Raw genomic sequence first — 17550 nt, forward strand, 5'->3', positions numbered from 1 at the left:
GTATTTGAGTTTTAGCTTCAGGATCTGGCCTTCTAAAGAGCAGTCAGGGTTTATTTCCTCTAGGACTGACCGGTTTGATCGCCTTGCAGTCCAAGGGACTCGCAGGAGTCTTCTCCAGCACCATAGTTCAAAGGCCTCAATTCTTTGGCGCTCAGCCTTTCTTATGGTCCAACTTTCACTGCCATACATTGCAACTGGGAAGACCATAGCCTTGACTATACGCACTTTTGTTGACAGGGTGATGTCTCTGCTTTTTAGTGTGCTGTCTAGATTTGCCATGGCTTTCCTCCCCAGGAGCAAGCGTCTTTTAATTTCTTGGCTACAGTCCCCATCTGCAGTGATCTTGGAGCCCAGGAAAATAAAATCTGTCACTACCTCCATTTCTTCCCCATCTATTTGCCAGGAATTGAGAGGGCCAGATGCCATGATCTTGGTTTTCTTAATGTTAAGTTTCAACCCAAGTTTTGCACTCTCCTTCTTCACCCGCAACAAGAGGCTCTTTAGTTCTTCTTCACTTTCTGCCATTAGAGTGGTATCATCTGCGTATCTTAGGTTGTTGATATTTCTTCCGGCAATCTTAATTCCAACTTTTGATTCATCTAGCCCTGCCTTTCTCATGATGTGCTCTGCATATAAGTTAAATAGGCAGGGTGACAGTATACAGCCTTGCCGGACTCCTTTCCCAATTTTGAACCAATCAGTGGTTCCGTGTCCAGTTCTCACTGTTGCTTCTTGACCCGCATATAGGTTTCTCAAGAGACAAATAAGATGGTCTGGTACTCCCATCTCTTTAAGAACTTGCCACAGTTTGTTATGATCCACACAATCAAAGGCTTTAGCATAGTCAATGAAGCAGAAGTAGATGTTTTTCTGGAACTCCCTAGCTTTCTCCATGATCCAGCGTATGTTGGCAATTTGATCTCTAGTTCCTCTGCCTCTTCGAAATCCTGCCTGTACTTCTGGTAGTTCTCGATCCACATACTGCTGAAGTCTAGCTTGTAGGATTTTAAGCATGACTTTACTAGCATGAGAAATGAGTGCAATGGTGCGATAGTTTGAACATTCTTTGGCACTGCCTTTCTTTGGAATTGGAATGTAAACTGATCTTTTCCAATCCTGTGGCCACTGTTGAGTTTTCCAAATTTGCTGGCAAATTGAGTGTAGCACTTTTACTGCACTGTCTTTTAAGATTTTGAATAGCTCAGCTGGAATACTGTCACCTCCACTAGCTTTGTTGTTGCTCAGCTTTTCTAAGGCCCACTTCACTTCACATTCTAGGATGTCTGGCTCGAGGTCAGTGACCAACTCATTGTGATTATCTGGGACATTAAGCTCATTCTTGTATAGTTCTTCTGTGTAATTTTGCCACCTCTTCTTAATCTCTTCTGCCTCTGTTAGGTCCCTGCCATTTTGGTCCTTTATCATGCCCATTTTTGCATTAAACGTTCCCTTCATCTCTCCAATTTTCTTGAAAAGATCTCTGGTCCTCCCTATTCTATTGTTTTCTTCTATTTCTTTGCACTGTTCATTTAAGAAGGCATTCTTATCTCTTCTAGCTATTCTCTGGAATTCTGCATTCAATTGGGCATATCTATGTTTTTCTCCCTTGCCTTTTGCTTCCCTCCTTTCCTCAGCTATTTGCAAAGCTTCCTCAGACAGCCATTTTGCTTTCTTGCATTTCTTTTTCTTTGGGATGGTTTTGGTTGCTACCTGTTGTACAATGTCGCGAACCTCTGTCCATAGTTCTTCAGGCACTCTGTCTATCAGATCTAATTCCTTAAATCTATTTGTCACCTCTACTGTATATTCAACAGGGATATGATTTAATTCATACCTGAGTGGCCTAGTGCTTTTCCCTACTTTCTTCAGTTTAAGCTTAAACTTTGCAAGGAGAAGCTCATGATCTGAGCCACAGTCAGCTCCTGGTCTTGTTTTTACTGACTGTATAGAGCTTCTCCATCTTGGGCTGCAGAGCATATAGTCAATCTGATTTCTGTGTTGACCGTCTGGTGATGTCCATGTGTAGAGCCGTCTCTTGGGTTGTTGGAAAAGAGTGTTTGCTATGACCATCGTATTCTCTTGACAAAATTCTATCAGCCTGTGCCCTGCTTCATTTTGTACTCCAAGGCCAAACTTGCCTGTTATTCCAGTTATCTTTTGGCTTCCTACTTTAGCATTCCAATCCCCCATGATGATAAGGACATCATTTTTTGGTGTTAGTTCTATAAGGTGCTGTAGGGCTTCATAGAACTGGTCAATTTCATCCTCTTCAGCACTGGTGGTTGGGGCATAGACTTGGACTACTGTGATATTGAATGGTTTGCCTTGGATTCGAACTGAGATCATTCTGTCATTTTGAGGATTGTATCCCAGTATTGCTTTTCCTACTCTTTTATTGACTATGAAGGCTACTCCATTTCTTCTGAGGGATTCTTGCCCGCAGTAGTATACCTGATGGTCATCTGAATTAAATTCACCCATTCCTGTCCATTTTAGTTCGCTGATACCTAAGATGTCGATGTTCAGTCTTGTCATCTCTTGTTTGATCACGTCCAGCTTTCCTTGATTCATGGATCTTACATTCCAGGTTCCTATGGAGAAAAAATCTTTACAGCATCGGACTTTCCTTTCACCACCAGACACATCCACAGCTGAGCGTCCTTTCGGCTTTGGCCCAGTCGCTTCATTCTTTCTGGCGCTACTAGTACTAGCCCTCTGCTCTTCCCCAGTAGCATATTGGACGCCTTCCGACCTGAGGGGCTCATCTTCCAGCGTCATATCGTTTTGCCTTTTGGTACTGTATTAATTCCAAATTGATCTTGTAGTTTTCTCTATTTTCCCCCAAAGCAATTAATTCGCTGCTTTTCTTTTCCTGAAGGAGAAGGGCATAAACCTCCCTTCCCTCTCTCATTGGGGAGGATTCTTTGCTTTGGGCATTCTTTTTTCCAGGTTAGTAGTATTAAAGTCATAAAAAAGGATAAAATCTCACCCAATTCCATCCATGTTGCTCAAAAATTGCTACCGTATTTTCCGGCGTATAAGACAACTTTTTAACCCATGAAAATCACCTCAAAAGTTGGGGGGTCGTCTTATACGCCCAGTCGCCTTATACGCCGGAAAATCAGCGTCTGGCGTCTGGCGGGAGCCGGCAGGGCAGTCCTGCGCACGCGCGCACTCCCCGGCTGCTCCTTAGCAGCTGGGCAGTGCGCGCGTGTGCAGGACTGCCCTGCCGGCTCCCGCCCGACGCCCTTCCCTCTTGAGGCAGCATCGCTCCCTGGCTCCTAAGGAGTCCTCGGGGATGCTGCCTCAACTGTCCTGCATTGCCCCCATTCGTCCTCCTTTCCAATTCTCCAAATTCTCCTTTGCTTCATGAATTAAGGCTAAGCAACGTGGAAGGGAAGCGGTATTAATTACACATTAAGGCACCCGGAGTGATGCTCGTCTCTGCCTCATTTTATTTCAACAATCTGTTTGGGGGGGAGGGGTAAGTATCGAAAGGTCATCCCATTCACCAATGGTTTATTTGGACACGAATCTGCGTATAAACATAAACCCACCTTATCCTACAGCAGTTACAAGCACCCAAAGGAGGAATTCAACAACGATTATAGAGATCTCTCCAAGAGGGAAGAGAGCAACATTAACCCCTCCCTCCCTCTCCCCTCGGACGCGCGACTACTCTTCCCCCTCTAGCAAAGAAAGCGCTCCCGCTCAAGTTAGGCCGCCGGCAGTTGGAAAGGGAAGAGTCAGAGGGGCGTCGAAGGCAAACGCGCGTGCAGGCTCTGATTGGTGACTTCTCGCGCAGGCACCCGAAGGCCGGAGCCAAGTAGGCCGCGGGGCTTTTTGTCAAGGAAACGCCTCTGTTTACAGTTGTTGCGTCCTTCTCTGCTTCCACCGCAACCACCTTCTTTTCTCTCCCCTTAGAAGACTTGCACGTTTTCGCTGTCCACGTCTAGTTCCAGGCAGGCGAAGAGTCATGCCTGTACGCTGGAAGGTGAGAGGGCGCTGCCGTCGTGTCCTCGGCGAGAGGCTCTCCTCTCTTTTCCTAAGAAGCTTTAAGCTCTAGACAAACGCTCGGCTTCCGTTCTTTATCTCTCCTCTCCTCTCCTCCCCTCCCCCCGCGCATACTTGGTATTGGCCGTTGTATTATGGTCGTTTCAAGAGAAGCGCCCATTGTTGCCGCTTCGGGGGTTTGTTCTGTCTTCATCAGGAAATAATTCGGGTCGGCAGCTGCTGGTTGTCTCGCAAACCCTCGCAGGACTTCCCTGCCGGCTCCCGTCCGACGCTCTTCCCTCTTGAGGCAGCATCCCCGAGGACTCCTTAGGAGCCAGGGAGCGATGCTGCCTCAAGAGGGAAGAGCGTCTGGCGGGAGCCGGCAGGGCAGTCCTGCACATGCGCGCACTCCCCAGCTGCTAAGGAGCAGGTGGGGAGTGCGCGCGTGCGCAGGACTGCCCTGCTGGCTCCCGCCAGCCTGCCCTGCGATTTTCCGGCGTATAAGACGAAAAATCTTTAAAATCACCTCAAAAGTTGGGGGGTCGTCTTATACGCCCAGTCGTCTTATACGCCGGAAAATACGGTAGTTAGTGCTTATCTTTGGTTTTCAGCAGCTTCTGACTGGCTACATCAAGGGTGTCAAACTGCTGGCCTGCGGGCCGGATGTGTCACGAGGAAACGGCGCCCACCCCATTGCCGGCAATGGGGAAAACGTTCTGATACATTGTGTGACGTTTGCGAGTTTGACATGTCTGCCCTACATTAATGTAGCCAGTCTTTCCCCTGCTGGTTTGGAGGGCTTCCTCGGATCCAGTGGAAGGGCCGCCACCCCTCCGCAATCAACAAGGGTCCGCTCCTTCTTTGTTGCCACTCCAGGGCGACTTTTGACCCTTTTTAGGGTCCTCAGCGGAGCAAAATCAAACATGGAAGATGAAGCCCGTCTTCCTGTGCCCATCACGCTGCAGCGCCTACCGGACGTTATGAATTTTCTAATAACCGTTCTTCCTCTCTCCCAAATCTGCAATATCTATCCAAGGCACTGCTTTACAAAATGCAACTTTACCTCATCCACATTGGCACATTCCACCAGCTCCAGAGAACGTCATTAAAAACCCTCAGATCTATCCAAAATCACCACTCCTATACCTATTCATTCTGTCCACCCCCAACTTACAGTTGCTTTGGGAAATACAGGGAGTGCAGAATTATTAGGCAAATGAGTATTTTGACCACATCATCCTCTTTATGCATGTTGTCTTACTCCAAGCTGTATAGGCTCGAAAGCCTACTACCAATTAAGCATATTAGGTGATGTGCATCTCTGTAATGAGAAGGGGTGTGGTCTAATGACATCAACACCCTGTATCAGGTGTGCATAATTATTAGGCAACTTCCTTTCCTTTGGCAAAATGGGTCAAAAGAAGGACTTGACAGGCTCAGAAAAGTCAAAAATAGTGAGATATCTTGCAGAGGGATGCAGCACTCTTAAAATTGCAAAGCTTCTGAAGCGTGATCATCGAACAATCAAGCGTTTCATTCAAAATAGTCAACAGGGTCGCAAGAAGCGTGTGGAGAAACCAAGGCGCAAAATAACTGCCCATGAACTGAGAAAAGTCAAGCGTGCAGCTGCCAAGATGCCACTTGCCACCAGTTTGGCCATATTTCAGAGCTGCAACATCACTGGAGTGCCCAAAAGCACAAGGTGTGCAATACTCAGAGACATGGCCAAGGTAAGAAAGGCTGAAAGACGACCACCACTGAACAAGACACACAAGCTGAAACGTCAAGACTGGGCCAAGAAATATCTCAAGACTGATTTTTCTAAGGTTTTATGGACTGATGAAATGAGAGTGAGTCTTGATGGGCCAGATGGATGGGCCCGTGGCTGGATTGGTAAAGGGCAGAGAGCTCCAGTCCGACTCAGACACCAGCAAGGTGGAGGTGGAGTACTGGTTTGGGCTGGTATCATCAAAGATGAGCTTGTGGGGCCTTTTCGGGTTGAGGATGGAGTCAAGCTCAACTCCCAGTCCTACTGCCAGTTTCTGGAAGACACCTTCTTCAAGCAGTGGTACAGGAAGAAGTCTGCATCCTTCAAGAAAAACATGATTTTCATGCAGGACAATGCTCCATCACACGCGTCCAAGTACTCCACAGCGTGGCTGGCAAGAAAGGGTATAAAAGAAGGAAATCTAATGACATGGCCTCCTTGTTCACCTGATCTGAACCCCATTGAGAACCTGTGGTCCATCATCAAATGTGAGATTTACAAGGAGGGAAAACAGTACACCTCTCTGAACAGTGTCTGGGAGGCTGTGGTTGCTGCTGCACGCAATGTTGATGGTGAACAGATCAAAACACTGACAGAATCCATGGATGGCAGGCTTTTGAGTGTCCTTGCAAAGAAAGGTGGCTATATTGGTCACTGATTTGTTTTTGTTATGTTTTTGAATGTCAGAAATGTATATTTGTGAATGTTGAGATGTTATATTGGTTTCACTGGTAAAAATAAATAATTGAAATGGGTATATATTTGTTTTTTGTTAAGTTGCCTAATAATTATGCACAGTAATAGTCACCTGCACACACAGATATCCCCCTAAAATAGCTATAACTAAAAACAAACTAAAAACTACTTCCAAAAATATTCAGCTTTGATATTAATGAGTTTTTTGGGTTCATTGAGAACATGGTTGTTGTTCAATAATAAAATTAATCCTCAAAAATACAACTTGCCTAATAATTCTGCACTCCCTGTATTTTGAAAGATGCCATTTAGTAAAAATTCAATGGTGAAAAAAGTAAGGTTTTACATTTAGACAAGAAAAACTAAATGCACAACTACAGTATAGATAGGTACCTCACTCAATAGTAGTAACTGTGAGAGGGATCTTGGAGTCCTAGTGGACAGTCACTTAAATATGAGTTAGCAGTGTGCTGCAGCTGCCAAAAAAGCCAACAACACAGTGCTAGGTTGCATTAACAGAGGAATAGAATCAAGATCACGTAAAGTGTTAATACCACTTTATAAAACCTTGCTTGGTAAGGCCACACTTGAAATACTGCATCCAGTTTTGGTCACCACGATGTAAAAAAGATGTCGAGACTCTAGAAAGAGTACAGAGAAGAGCAACAAAGATGATTAGGGGCCTGGAGGCTAAAACACAGAAGGAACCGTTGCTGGAATTGGGTATGTCTAGTTTAATGGTGAGAAGGGCGAGGGGGGACATGATAGCAGTGTTCCAATATCTCAGGGGCTGACACAAAGAAGAGGGAGCCAAGTTATTCTCCAAAGTGCCTGAAGGCAGGACAAGAAGCAACGGATGGAAAGTAATCAAGGAGAGAAGCAACCTAGAACTAAGGAGAAACTTCCTGACAGTTAGAACAACTAACCAGTGGAACAACCTGCCTCCAGAAGCTGTGAATGCTCCAACACTGGAAGTCTTTAAGAAGAGACTGGACAGCCATTGGTCTGAAATGGTATAGGGCACAGGTCTGCAACCCGCGGCTCCAGAGCCGCATGCGGCTCTTTCAGCCGTCTCCTGTGGCTCCCAGTCCTCTGCCATGTGCAGTCCCAAAAAAAAAAGGGTGGGACTGAAAAAGTTCAACCAATCAATTCAAATATGCAGGGTAGGTGCATATCTCGCCTTGGCTCCACTCTTCAGTCAAACCCTGTTCTGCGCATGCGTGCATGTACGCACATGCGCACACATTTTTTGCGGCTCCCAGTTTTTCCTTTTGTGAGGGAACCAGTTCCGAGTGGCTCTTTCACTGTTTCAGGTTGCTGACCCCTGGTATAGGGTTTCCTGCCTGAGCAGGGGGTTGGACTAGATGACCTCCAAAGTCCCTGCCAGCTCTGTTGTTGTCGTAGTTGTTATTGCCATCTTTAAAAAAATACTCCAAAATAACTTTATTCCAACCTCTGCCAAAAGGATTTTATGTAACTTTATGTAATCTTATTTTCCTAGAGCAATTGTGTTTTAAATTATGTTATTAGCTGTAATTAATTTGCCTATTCCACAGTTGTTTTATGGAACAACAGCTTTGGTTACATTTAGTTTTTTATCTTCCCTTGTTGAAAAAAAATGCGTTTACGGAACAAGCACCTGCAAAAATCACACCATGATGTTGACTTAGTAATGACTATAATTCATGGAACAATGAAAATTATGTTCCATCTTTTAAAAAGGAATATGCAGCTATACTTTCTGTTTTTATTAGCAATAACTCTTTTGTGTTGCATCAGAATTTCTCACTTAGAAGAGTTTCAGTATTTGTTTTCAGCTGTATAGGAAAGCTGCTACAAAGAAAAATAGCTGTCCATCTTGCAGTTCTTGTTGAATTTAGGGCTGCATAAATGTTTATCTATAAATATTGCTTATAAGATTATTCTCCCTGAATTAAAATTTCTAGAATTCTAAACAAACGTAACTCCATACACTCAAATTCACTCATTTTTTTCCTTTCTAAAAAGGGAATGTATTTGCACATAAGTTGCAGAATTCGATAGAGGAACAAAAAGACAGCAAATGCAAGTCCATGTTATATAAGTGATTTATACTGGATTTACTTTCAGTCAGAATATTGTTTCCTTGGCAGTTAAAGTAAGTCTTAAGAATCTCTGTTTATTGAGAAAAATGTCATTTTTTCATGCTACAGATTATTGTATAAAGGCAGTTGGCAATGGCAATTATATCATTGCTGGGAGCAGTCTCGTAGTTCCAAAGGGTCCCTGAAGTTCAGTATGACGGCCAAGATGCCTCGCTTGTCTCTTGAATCTTTCATGCCATTAACAATAGTTAATCATATAGACAGCTAACGTTATATGGGTGTCTTGGCATAGAATGTAAAATTTATAGATTACTATGAGAGAATGAATCCCTCAAGGCCTCTAGTACCTAAGTTGTATATAGGAAATAAATTGGACAAGGCCACATGTCAAACCTTATGCCCTATGAAAGGCTTATATTAACAAGACTATCTGCTCTCCACAAGGGGAACCAGAAAGCTGTTTAAAAGATAAAGGATGCAAACCAAATTACAGGTGGTCCTCGACGTACAGACTTTCCTTTAGTAACCATTCAAAATTACAGTGGCACTGAAAAAAGTGATTTATGATCATTTTTCACACTTAGAACCGTCGCAGCATCCCTGTGGTCACATGATCAAAATGTGGACACTTGTCAACTGGCATGTATTTATGACAGTCGCAGTGTCCCCGAGGTCATGCGGTCACCTTTTGCGATCTTTTGACAAACAACGTCAACGGGGAAGCCAGATTCACTTAACAACCATGTTACTAATTTAACCACTGCAGTGATTCACTTAACATCCCTGGCAACAAAAGTCGTAAAATAGAGCAAAACTCCCTTAACAACTGTCTTGCTTAGTAAAGAAAATTTTGGGTGCAGATGTCGTAAGTCAAGGACTACCCATATACATTTATACTTGGACATAGTTAAGCAAATTTGGGGAGTAAAGTTTTTATTATTGTTATCACGCTGAAAAGTCCACTTTCTTAAAAACTGAATTTGTAAATCAGGAATGGAGCTCTTCTGGGTCCAATTCACCCTACCTGCCTGCTAAATTAATTGACCTTGCAAACCCTAATATTAATAGCTTTGTCTTGCTTAACTGTTTCTTTTAATACATTTAAGGGGTTCATTTGGCCCATTCCCCTACTTCTGCCATTGGAAAAGCCACGACTTGGCAGCACATTTGCTCAAAAATGTATCTTTCTCCATTCATAGAATACAAATCAATTTTTTTGAGTGGTTTTCTCAGTCTGCCTTGATGATGAAATGGGTGACATTTGGAGGTGCAGCTTTAATAAGATTCCAGAACGATGATACCATTTGGGAAACCAAATCCAATCCCTTCAGCAAATCTAGTTACTCAACTCATACTGTTTCTTGAATGTTATAATGTTACAAGACATTAACCAGTCCTAGTTAAAAATTGTTGCTTTACCATCTTGAAGAGTACAATAACAAGAATGAGGCTTTGTGCATTTTTCCCAAAATTGAAAACCTTACTCAAACCCACACCTGTAGCTGCTACTCTAGCCTACCCAAAAATCTTTATAGAAACCTTCACACTACTATACAGATTTTAATAAACTTTCCTGAACAGCAAAGAAATAGATTAGTTAATATTAGAGTCTTTGTACCCAATGCAATTGGGAAATTCTGGACGTAGTGCATTAGCTGTAATTCCAACTAATGAATACTGATGTTTCCCATTTTCCTTATATTTCGCCTCAGAACCATAGAGGAGTGAGAGTAGAGTGTGGTTGGGAGCCTCCTAAGAGATGATTATAATCAGCAGGCTAATTCTGCTGATTCTCAATTCAACCTTCCATCCTTCCGAGGTCGGTAAAATGAGGACCCAGATTGGGGGCAATATGTTGACTCAGTAAATTTCTTAGAGAGGGCTGTAAAGCACTGAAGCGGTATATACGTTTAAGTGCTACTGCTATTTTCCTCTTAAAGTATTATATATAAAACAATAAGTCTTATCAGTTAGTTCTTGAAGAGTTTGTTGAATAATAAACTGAAGAGAAGGTGTTTGAATTTCTGGCAGTTCCTAGTTAGATATGACTAATTAAGTAAATTTTCTCTTCTGTGGTATAAAATTTCCCCCAAGGATTATTTCTTTAATATTTTTTGTTATGATGATAACAACAATTTTCCTCCGTAGTTCAGTCTTTGATCCGTTGTTTTCTGTGGTTTCTGCTACTGAGTAATTGGGGAATAAATAGGATGACTAAATAGTCATCCTGTTTGGCAAGCATCTCTTGGCAAGCCAAGCGGGCTTTCTTCACTTTGTCAGGTTGTTTTGTCTTTTATGAAAGTGTCACCAGGGAGCAAAGGTTTAGTTCATGCTTGACCTGATAGAGGTACATGGTTAGTTTGTCATGGTCATTTTGAAGTCTCAGAAGTAGATATGCATCAAAAAGTCCACAGGAATATGCAGGACAGACAAGATTTTAAATCCTGATAGCTCACTATGTAGGACAAGACATTGTGCACATCTCCACATCTCCTGAATCTTCCTATGTATTACAGGTTTATATTATGAACAAATTCTGTGTAACCTACAGCAGAGGTTTTCAAGCTACAATCTTTGAAGAAAAATGCTAAGGGACATTTTAAACACTTTAGCTTTTCCGGTATTCTATCCATTCTTCTCAGAACAGAGAAAATGGCATAAGTTATGGAACAAGGAAGAGCTCGCTGTTTCCTTCCCCCCCCCCCGCATGCTCTTTCTTATAGACAGAAATTCCAACTTCACCACCACCACCCTTGCAATTCTCATCTTGAGATCTGCACCTTGGCAATCACATATGGAAAGTTATATAAATGGTTTGCCAGATACAATGTTGTCTTTTGCAGTTTTTGACATGGTAGATTGGTGGGATCACCTGTAATCATAGTTTATGTTTAATTTATAAGACGTGACTATACTATGTCTTACAAATTTATCATGAACCGTGATCACAAATTAATGTGCAGTCTGTTTTCTAGCATACTAAATTAGAAGTAAGCAAAAATGCCCCTAATGTTACCTTGATGGCATTATTATTGATAGAAGATTCCATTTTGGGGTTTCATCTTAATGAGGAGCTTGGGAAAAAGGCTTGGGAACAACTGACTGAACTCTTGCTAAAACCAATTATTTCTTAAGGTTTATTTATTAAAATAGTGTCAGGGTAATTGGTTACTTGAATGCAGTCAGCAAGTAACAAACATACTGTTGCTATGGTGAATAGGATGCTTCCAGTATTTTAGTTATTTTAATAATTTTTTTAGTATTTATGAAATATGATTTAATGATAATCTGAATGTGAATTACTTGTGGCAACTGCCTGCATATGCTTATTTAATAACAAAGTGTTATGCCTGGCTGGGGAATTCTGGGAGCTGAAGTCCACAAGTCTTAAAGTTGCCAAGGTTAACACCCCTGTTTTAGAGCAACAAAATACAAGCTTGACCTCTTAATTTTGCCCTCATTATGGTGCAAATGTATTCTTGTGAAAAGAGGACTGTTAAATCATTGTTAACAAACAAGTTGAGATTTTTCTAATGATCTAAGACACGGGTGTCAAACTCACCACATGACGTGACGTGTCGCCACGTATCGTGACTTCGCATTACCGATGCTGGGGTGGGCGTGGCTTCTGCATGATGCAACAGGCTCGTGGGCTGGCAGTTTGACACCCCTGATCTAAGAGGAACAAGTAATTGATTTCCGTAAAGGAAAAAGACCTCAAGTCGTTATTGGAGAGAATAAAGGCATTAATGCAAATTAATACTCCATTATTCCTCATGCAATGTTTTATTGAATTCCTCATGCAATTCAAAAGACAGAGCAATGTCTGTTAAAACTAAAAGAGACATCAAACTAATGCATCTCTGAATCATCATTGAAAGAAAGGTGAATATTACATGTTTATTTCCTGGTTGAACTTTGAATTTCAGGTCTAGAGACTTTAAAGAATTTTCAGATAAAATATCTCAACTTCCATTTGTTGTACTACTGATTTCTGCATCACCAACTAGATATTTAAGGCATCAACTCATTTGCTGCTAGGTCTGAAACTGATAAAAGGATAGACCTCATTTGGTGGCATGTATAAAAACAGAATATCTAATCATTTTTCATGAAAATGATGATAACTAGTAGACCTAATAATGCATTACAAAAATCATGCAGTTTATATATCCTGAAGAGAGAGGCAATATTCAGTATTAAGTAATGTCTTGGAGCTGAAGTGGATTCTAATATGTAGATTTGATACCTTATTTTTTGTATTAGTAAAGAGCAGAAAAAAATATATGGTTAAAATTGATCCAGTTGCCGTAATCGATATTGCCAATTTGAGAAAGGTTTCATTCGTTCATTGCTTTTGTGATCTTTCTGGATATTTTTCTTTTAAGACAAACTTGCTAATGTAGAAGAATTTCAACATATTCTCAAAAATAAATGGGTTAGGAAAGAAAGAGAACTAGCGTGTCTCTTGATAAACTACACAGTCAATCTGGTATTCCTGCTGTGACTTTCAATCAAAGATAGTGCATTCCAGGTGATTTTTACACATCCCACTGCTTTAAATGTTGAATTCTGATCTGAGTTGGGTGGCCCAATGCCACTGTTGAGGTAGAGAAGTGTATTTTTACCTCAGGGATAAAATTTGTACTTCTGCTAAGTAACTTATTATTTTTTGTGAGCTGGGTATAGTGGACCTGGGCATGGAATCAGTAGAGGTTAGTTAAGCCCAGTCACTTTTCTCCAGCAACCCTGAAAGTAAGAACTGATTCTTCATCATTATTACAATGACCTCAGCTATATCTACATTGGAACATGTGTTTTCTCCAAATAATCAGCTAATGACTAATCAGCAGTGCTGCCTTGAAACATAGAATAGCCATGAAATTTTACAGCTAGCAGGAAACACAACTTGCTGTAATTCTAGAATTACCTTGAAAATTATATAGAATTTAGTGATAAACATTAAGAAGAACTCCAATATGCAGTTGGGTGTAGGAGTCTGAATGTCTGTCTTTGAAAATTATTCAGCTAAAAACTTTTCTAGCACATGTTTTAATATTTGACTAGTTTTGCAATATTGCCAGAACCGTTTGTTTCAGAAGCCTGCTGTAAGAAAGTACGCACTAATGCTGTGGTGTTCAACAGGTGAAACTGATACGCTTTCTGCCTCTCCCAGGGGGGGGGTGTGCCTGTAAATTATTGCTTCCAGGGATTGGATGAGTTATTCTAGCATAATTTCCAGCCTATATTTATATGATTCTGCACAGAACAATCTATAACTACAGCTACTCTCTGAACTTAAATTTCTTCCTGGTGGCTGCCTCTCATTCTGAACATTCATCTCTTTCTGATTCTTCAGATTTGTCAGGATTTATATTTGATGTGCAGTCAAATACTGTGATGGCCCAAGGAGGTACCTTTGAAAATATGAAAGAGAAGGTAAGTAATATCTTAACAGACCATTAAGAGATGAAAATAATATAGTATTGTTTTGAAAGTCAGAAAGTATGATGACACCCCTTGAAGTATGAATAGAACATATATGGAAATTTACAATAAGTTCTTAACTTTTCTTGTGGCCCTTTTACTGTGGGAAGTGGTGTCTTGCTTCTTCCACAATCTTAACTATTCATTGACAGATAGCTTGTCTTAGAATAACAGAACAGAGTTGGAAGGGACCAGTCCAACCCCCTGCCTTATACCATTTCAGACAAATCGTTGTCCAATCTTTTCTTCAAAAACTTCTGGAGGCAAGTTGTTCCACTGATCAATTGTTTTAACTGTCAGGAAATTTATCCTTAGTTATAGGTTGCTTCTCTTCTTGATTAATTTCCATCATTGGCGTCTATTCCTGCCTCCTGTTGTCTCATGGCTGAACATTTATTTTCCTCTTCTTTTTTTAGCTGCTATTGATTTGGGGACAAGCTTTTCTGGTCAGACTGTTTCAGAGCATATTGAGTCATAACATTTGCTTTTCAGTGACACCTTAACCAGTGGCAGCTGGATGGCTTTACTCAAGCTGTGGGCTCATATTGCTTGCAACTCTATTGTAAGGCTGCCAGAGGAAAAGTGAATGGGCTGTTCCCAGAGTAAAAATGAAACTGACATCAATTTAGGAGAAAAGAAACTTAATTTTTCTCCTGTGTTTGTGGTTGCACATATTTGTCTGGGAAGTAAGGGGCTAACATGTGACCTGCATATCTCATTTTTCCAGATTAGTGCTGTGAGAGCGATAGTCCCTAACCGCAGCAACAATGAGATTATCCTAGTGCTGCAACACTTTGATAATTGTGTAGATCGAACTGTACAGGCTTTCATGGAAGGTAAGTTCTTAGTTCCTATCTGAGATATTTTCTGGCAGGCCTCAAAAACTAAATATGATGGGGGGAGGGGGAAAGCAGTGGGTTGTCATTTAACATGCAATCTTAGTATAATGCAATTACAGAATGCTAAATAATTATTAAGATATATACATTTCTTCATTTTCTGATACTATGGTGTTTCAAGTTATGTAACTAAGGCATAGGATGTACATGTTTTGCATGATACCTGGAGTATATTTTACAAGACACTCTACTTCAAAGTTAATTATGAAAGAAATATAAAATGCCTGCCCTTTTTATCAGAAAGATTTCTAAGTTCTATTTTCATTGTTGAAAACTAGAAATGGCTGCCTAGAGATGGAGAAAAATGAGCAGTGTGCTCAGTTAAAATTCTGCTTTAGATATTGAGTACTATGTTCTCCAGTAGCAAAGCACATTCACAAATTTTCTCCCTAACTCATTTATGCACGTTCATGGGAAGTGAAATTTTTCTTGCCTATTAAGAGACTCAGCAGGAACTACTTAGGAAGTTTATATGCTACCTTTGGAAGCTCTGAGTACTGCCCCAGAGGCACCAAAGATTGTTATCAGATTGTCATTTTAATTGTGACAGAGGGGGAAAACAATAAAATTGAAATTAATGTTTTTGAGGTGATTTAACACAGTGCTTTTTAGCTTGTGCTGTTAGCCCAGAAAGTGCTGTGCATCTCTTTTTCTAAACAATGTAATCCTTTTTCATAGCTTTTTTAAAAAAAGGTTTCATTCTTAATTTTAAATATGGCTTTATCCTATGACTTCTTTCACAATCTATTTCAGACTTCTGAAAACAAGGCTTTCTGGTTGAGCCTAGAATTGTACATTTCAGGGCCCAGATTAGGGAAACATTTTTTCTGAGATTGTTCTTTACTGAAATGGATTAATGCTTTTCATTAGGTACTAAAATTAATTGGAAAATATGATTTCAGAAACTCTGTATGGACGCTGCCATTTATTGGCTTTTGACTTAAATAAATTGGTCTTAATGAGGCTTCTGTTAAGCAAAGAAATCCTAAAACCTTATCACTATGATACAGAACTACTTTGTCTAAACAGTGTCCTAAAAATACCTATTTAGCAACTTAGCTTTTACTCAATGTCATATAGACCAGTATTCTTAAGCTTTTGTGTTTTAAATTCCAACAATTATTCTGGAAAACAATTCAGGTGTCACCATGATAGAAAGCAAACTCTTCTCAAGAATACATTACATATTTATAGGCCTTTTGTTATTATATTTATTTTTAAGGTAAATTTTAAATAATTTACACTTCAGTAGCATATTCTGGTCTTTCCTTGAGAACCACAATCATTCTTTTTTTTTGATAACAAAAACAAAATACACTGTCTTCTATCTTCTGACCAGAAAATAAAATTCATATATTTTCTGTCTGTATGGCATATTTTAATATCAGCGATGTAAGCTTACTGTTTTCTATTCTTGTATCTTTATGTTTTGTTATTGTTGTTTTGTTTAGCTAAGGAGCATGTGAATCTTAATAATTATGTGCACTTTTTCTTAATAGGTAGTGCTGCTGCAGTGTTGAAAGAATGGACGGTAACTGGCAAGAAAAAGGTTAGTCTTGGTTTGGACTTGAACTTGCTTTGGTAGAGCATTTTACTCAATTGTGGCTGTAAATTATTATCTCTGATCTTCATGACAGATATTCTTGAACAGACATGTCAAACCCGCGACGTCACGTGATGTCGTGGAACATATCGGGACGGTTTTGCCATTGCCGGCAATGGGGTGGGCGCGACTTCCAGATGACGCGTCCGGCCCGCGGGCCAGCAGTTTGACACCCCTGTTCTAGAGGCTTTAGTTCCTCATTCATAGGTCCTTCCTTCCCCACCAAGGATATAGAGTTGGCATCTCCAGTAAAGCATTTATAAGTTCCAAAGCACCTATAGGACCTTCACTTTGAGGTTCCATGCCCACTTTTACCACTTTTTAAATAGTGAGTCTGCTATATAAACAGAGTACTTGCATGATCTAAATTTACCAATGGATACTGCACATCTTAAAAGATGAAAACTGTTTGTGGCTATAGTCCACTGCTTTGGTTAGAATTGTGCCCACATAATTAAAAAAACACCTACAAAAGTAAATTAGGGTGTAAAAAGAGTTATGAAGGACCATTCTCAACTGTTTGTCTTCTGATAAATGATGTTTTGTGGCTGGATGCTCCTCCTCTTGCAATCATTTTGGAAACAGAAGAGTATTCTGTTTTATTTTTATTTAATACTATGATCAGGGATCTCCACCCTGCTGTTAACAATCTTGAAATTCCAACAGTACCTGCTAGTCCCAAAAGTCTGACTACCCCAATGAAAAAGAGACACATAGCCCTTGAAGGGGAAAACTTAAACTCATTGCCAGCCTTTATGAAAACATTTGTAGCTTTTCCTTTATTAATTCTCACTTTGGCAGCATTAAAAATAATTTATGCTGAAGGTCGGCCTTAGAGCAGGGATCCATAGCCAATCCAGAGTCATGGCCCATTAGCTCCTGTTCTCATGTGGCATAACTGAGGTGGTGCAACTAGTTTAAGTAAGAGGGAGTGACTTTTTAAAAATACCTCTGGGGAAGGAAGAGAGAAGCAAAAAAAATTCCAGTACTTGCTTGGGGATATTAGAACATTCTGTAACG

At 40.6% G+C, this 17550-nt stretch overlaps 1 protein-coding gene across 2 annotated transcripts in view; it reads left to right on the plus strand.

Annotated features, from left to right (window-relative positions):
- Positions 1-17550, plus strand: part of SPATS2 (spermatogenesis associated serine rich 2) — a 64674-nt gene that overhangs the window by 28291 nt on the left and 18833 nt on the right. For both annotated transcript variants that reach the window (XM_081320396.1, XM_081320395.1), the window contains exons 3-5: positions 13901-13980; positions 14756-14864; positions 16427-16476. In XM_081320396.1, the coding sequence (XP_081176522.1) occupies positions 13901-13980; positions 14756-14864; positions 16427-16476 (239 nt within the window). The remainder of the gene's footprint in view (positions 1-13900; positions 13981-14755; positions 14865-16426; positions 16477-17550) is intronic.

This window comes from Vipera berus (assembly GCF_964194415.1).
Source record: "Vipera berus genome assembly, chromosome: 2".
NCBI lineage: Eukaryota > Metazoa > Chordata > Lepidosauria > Squamata > Viperidae > Vipera > Vipera berus.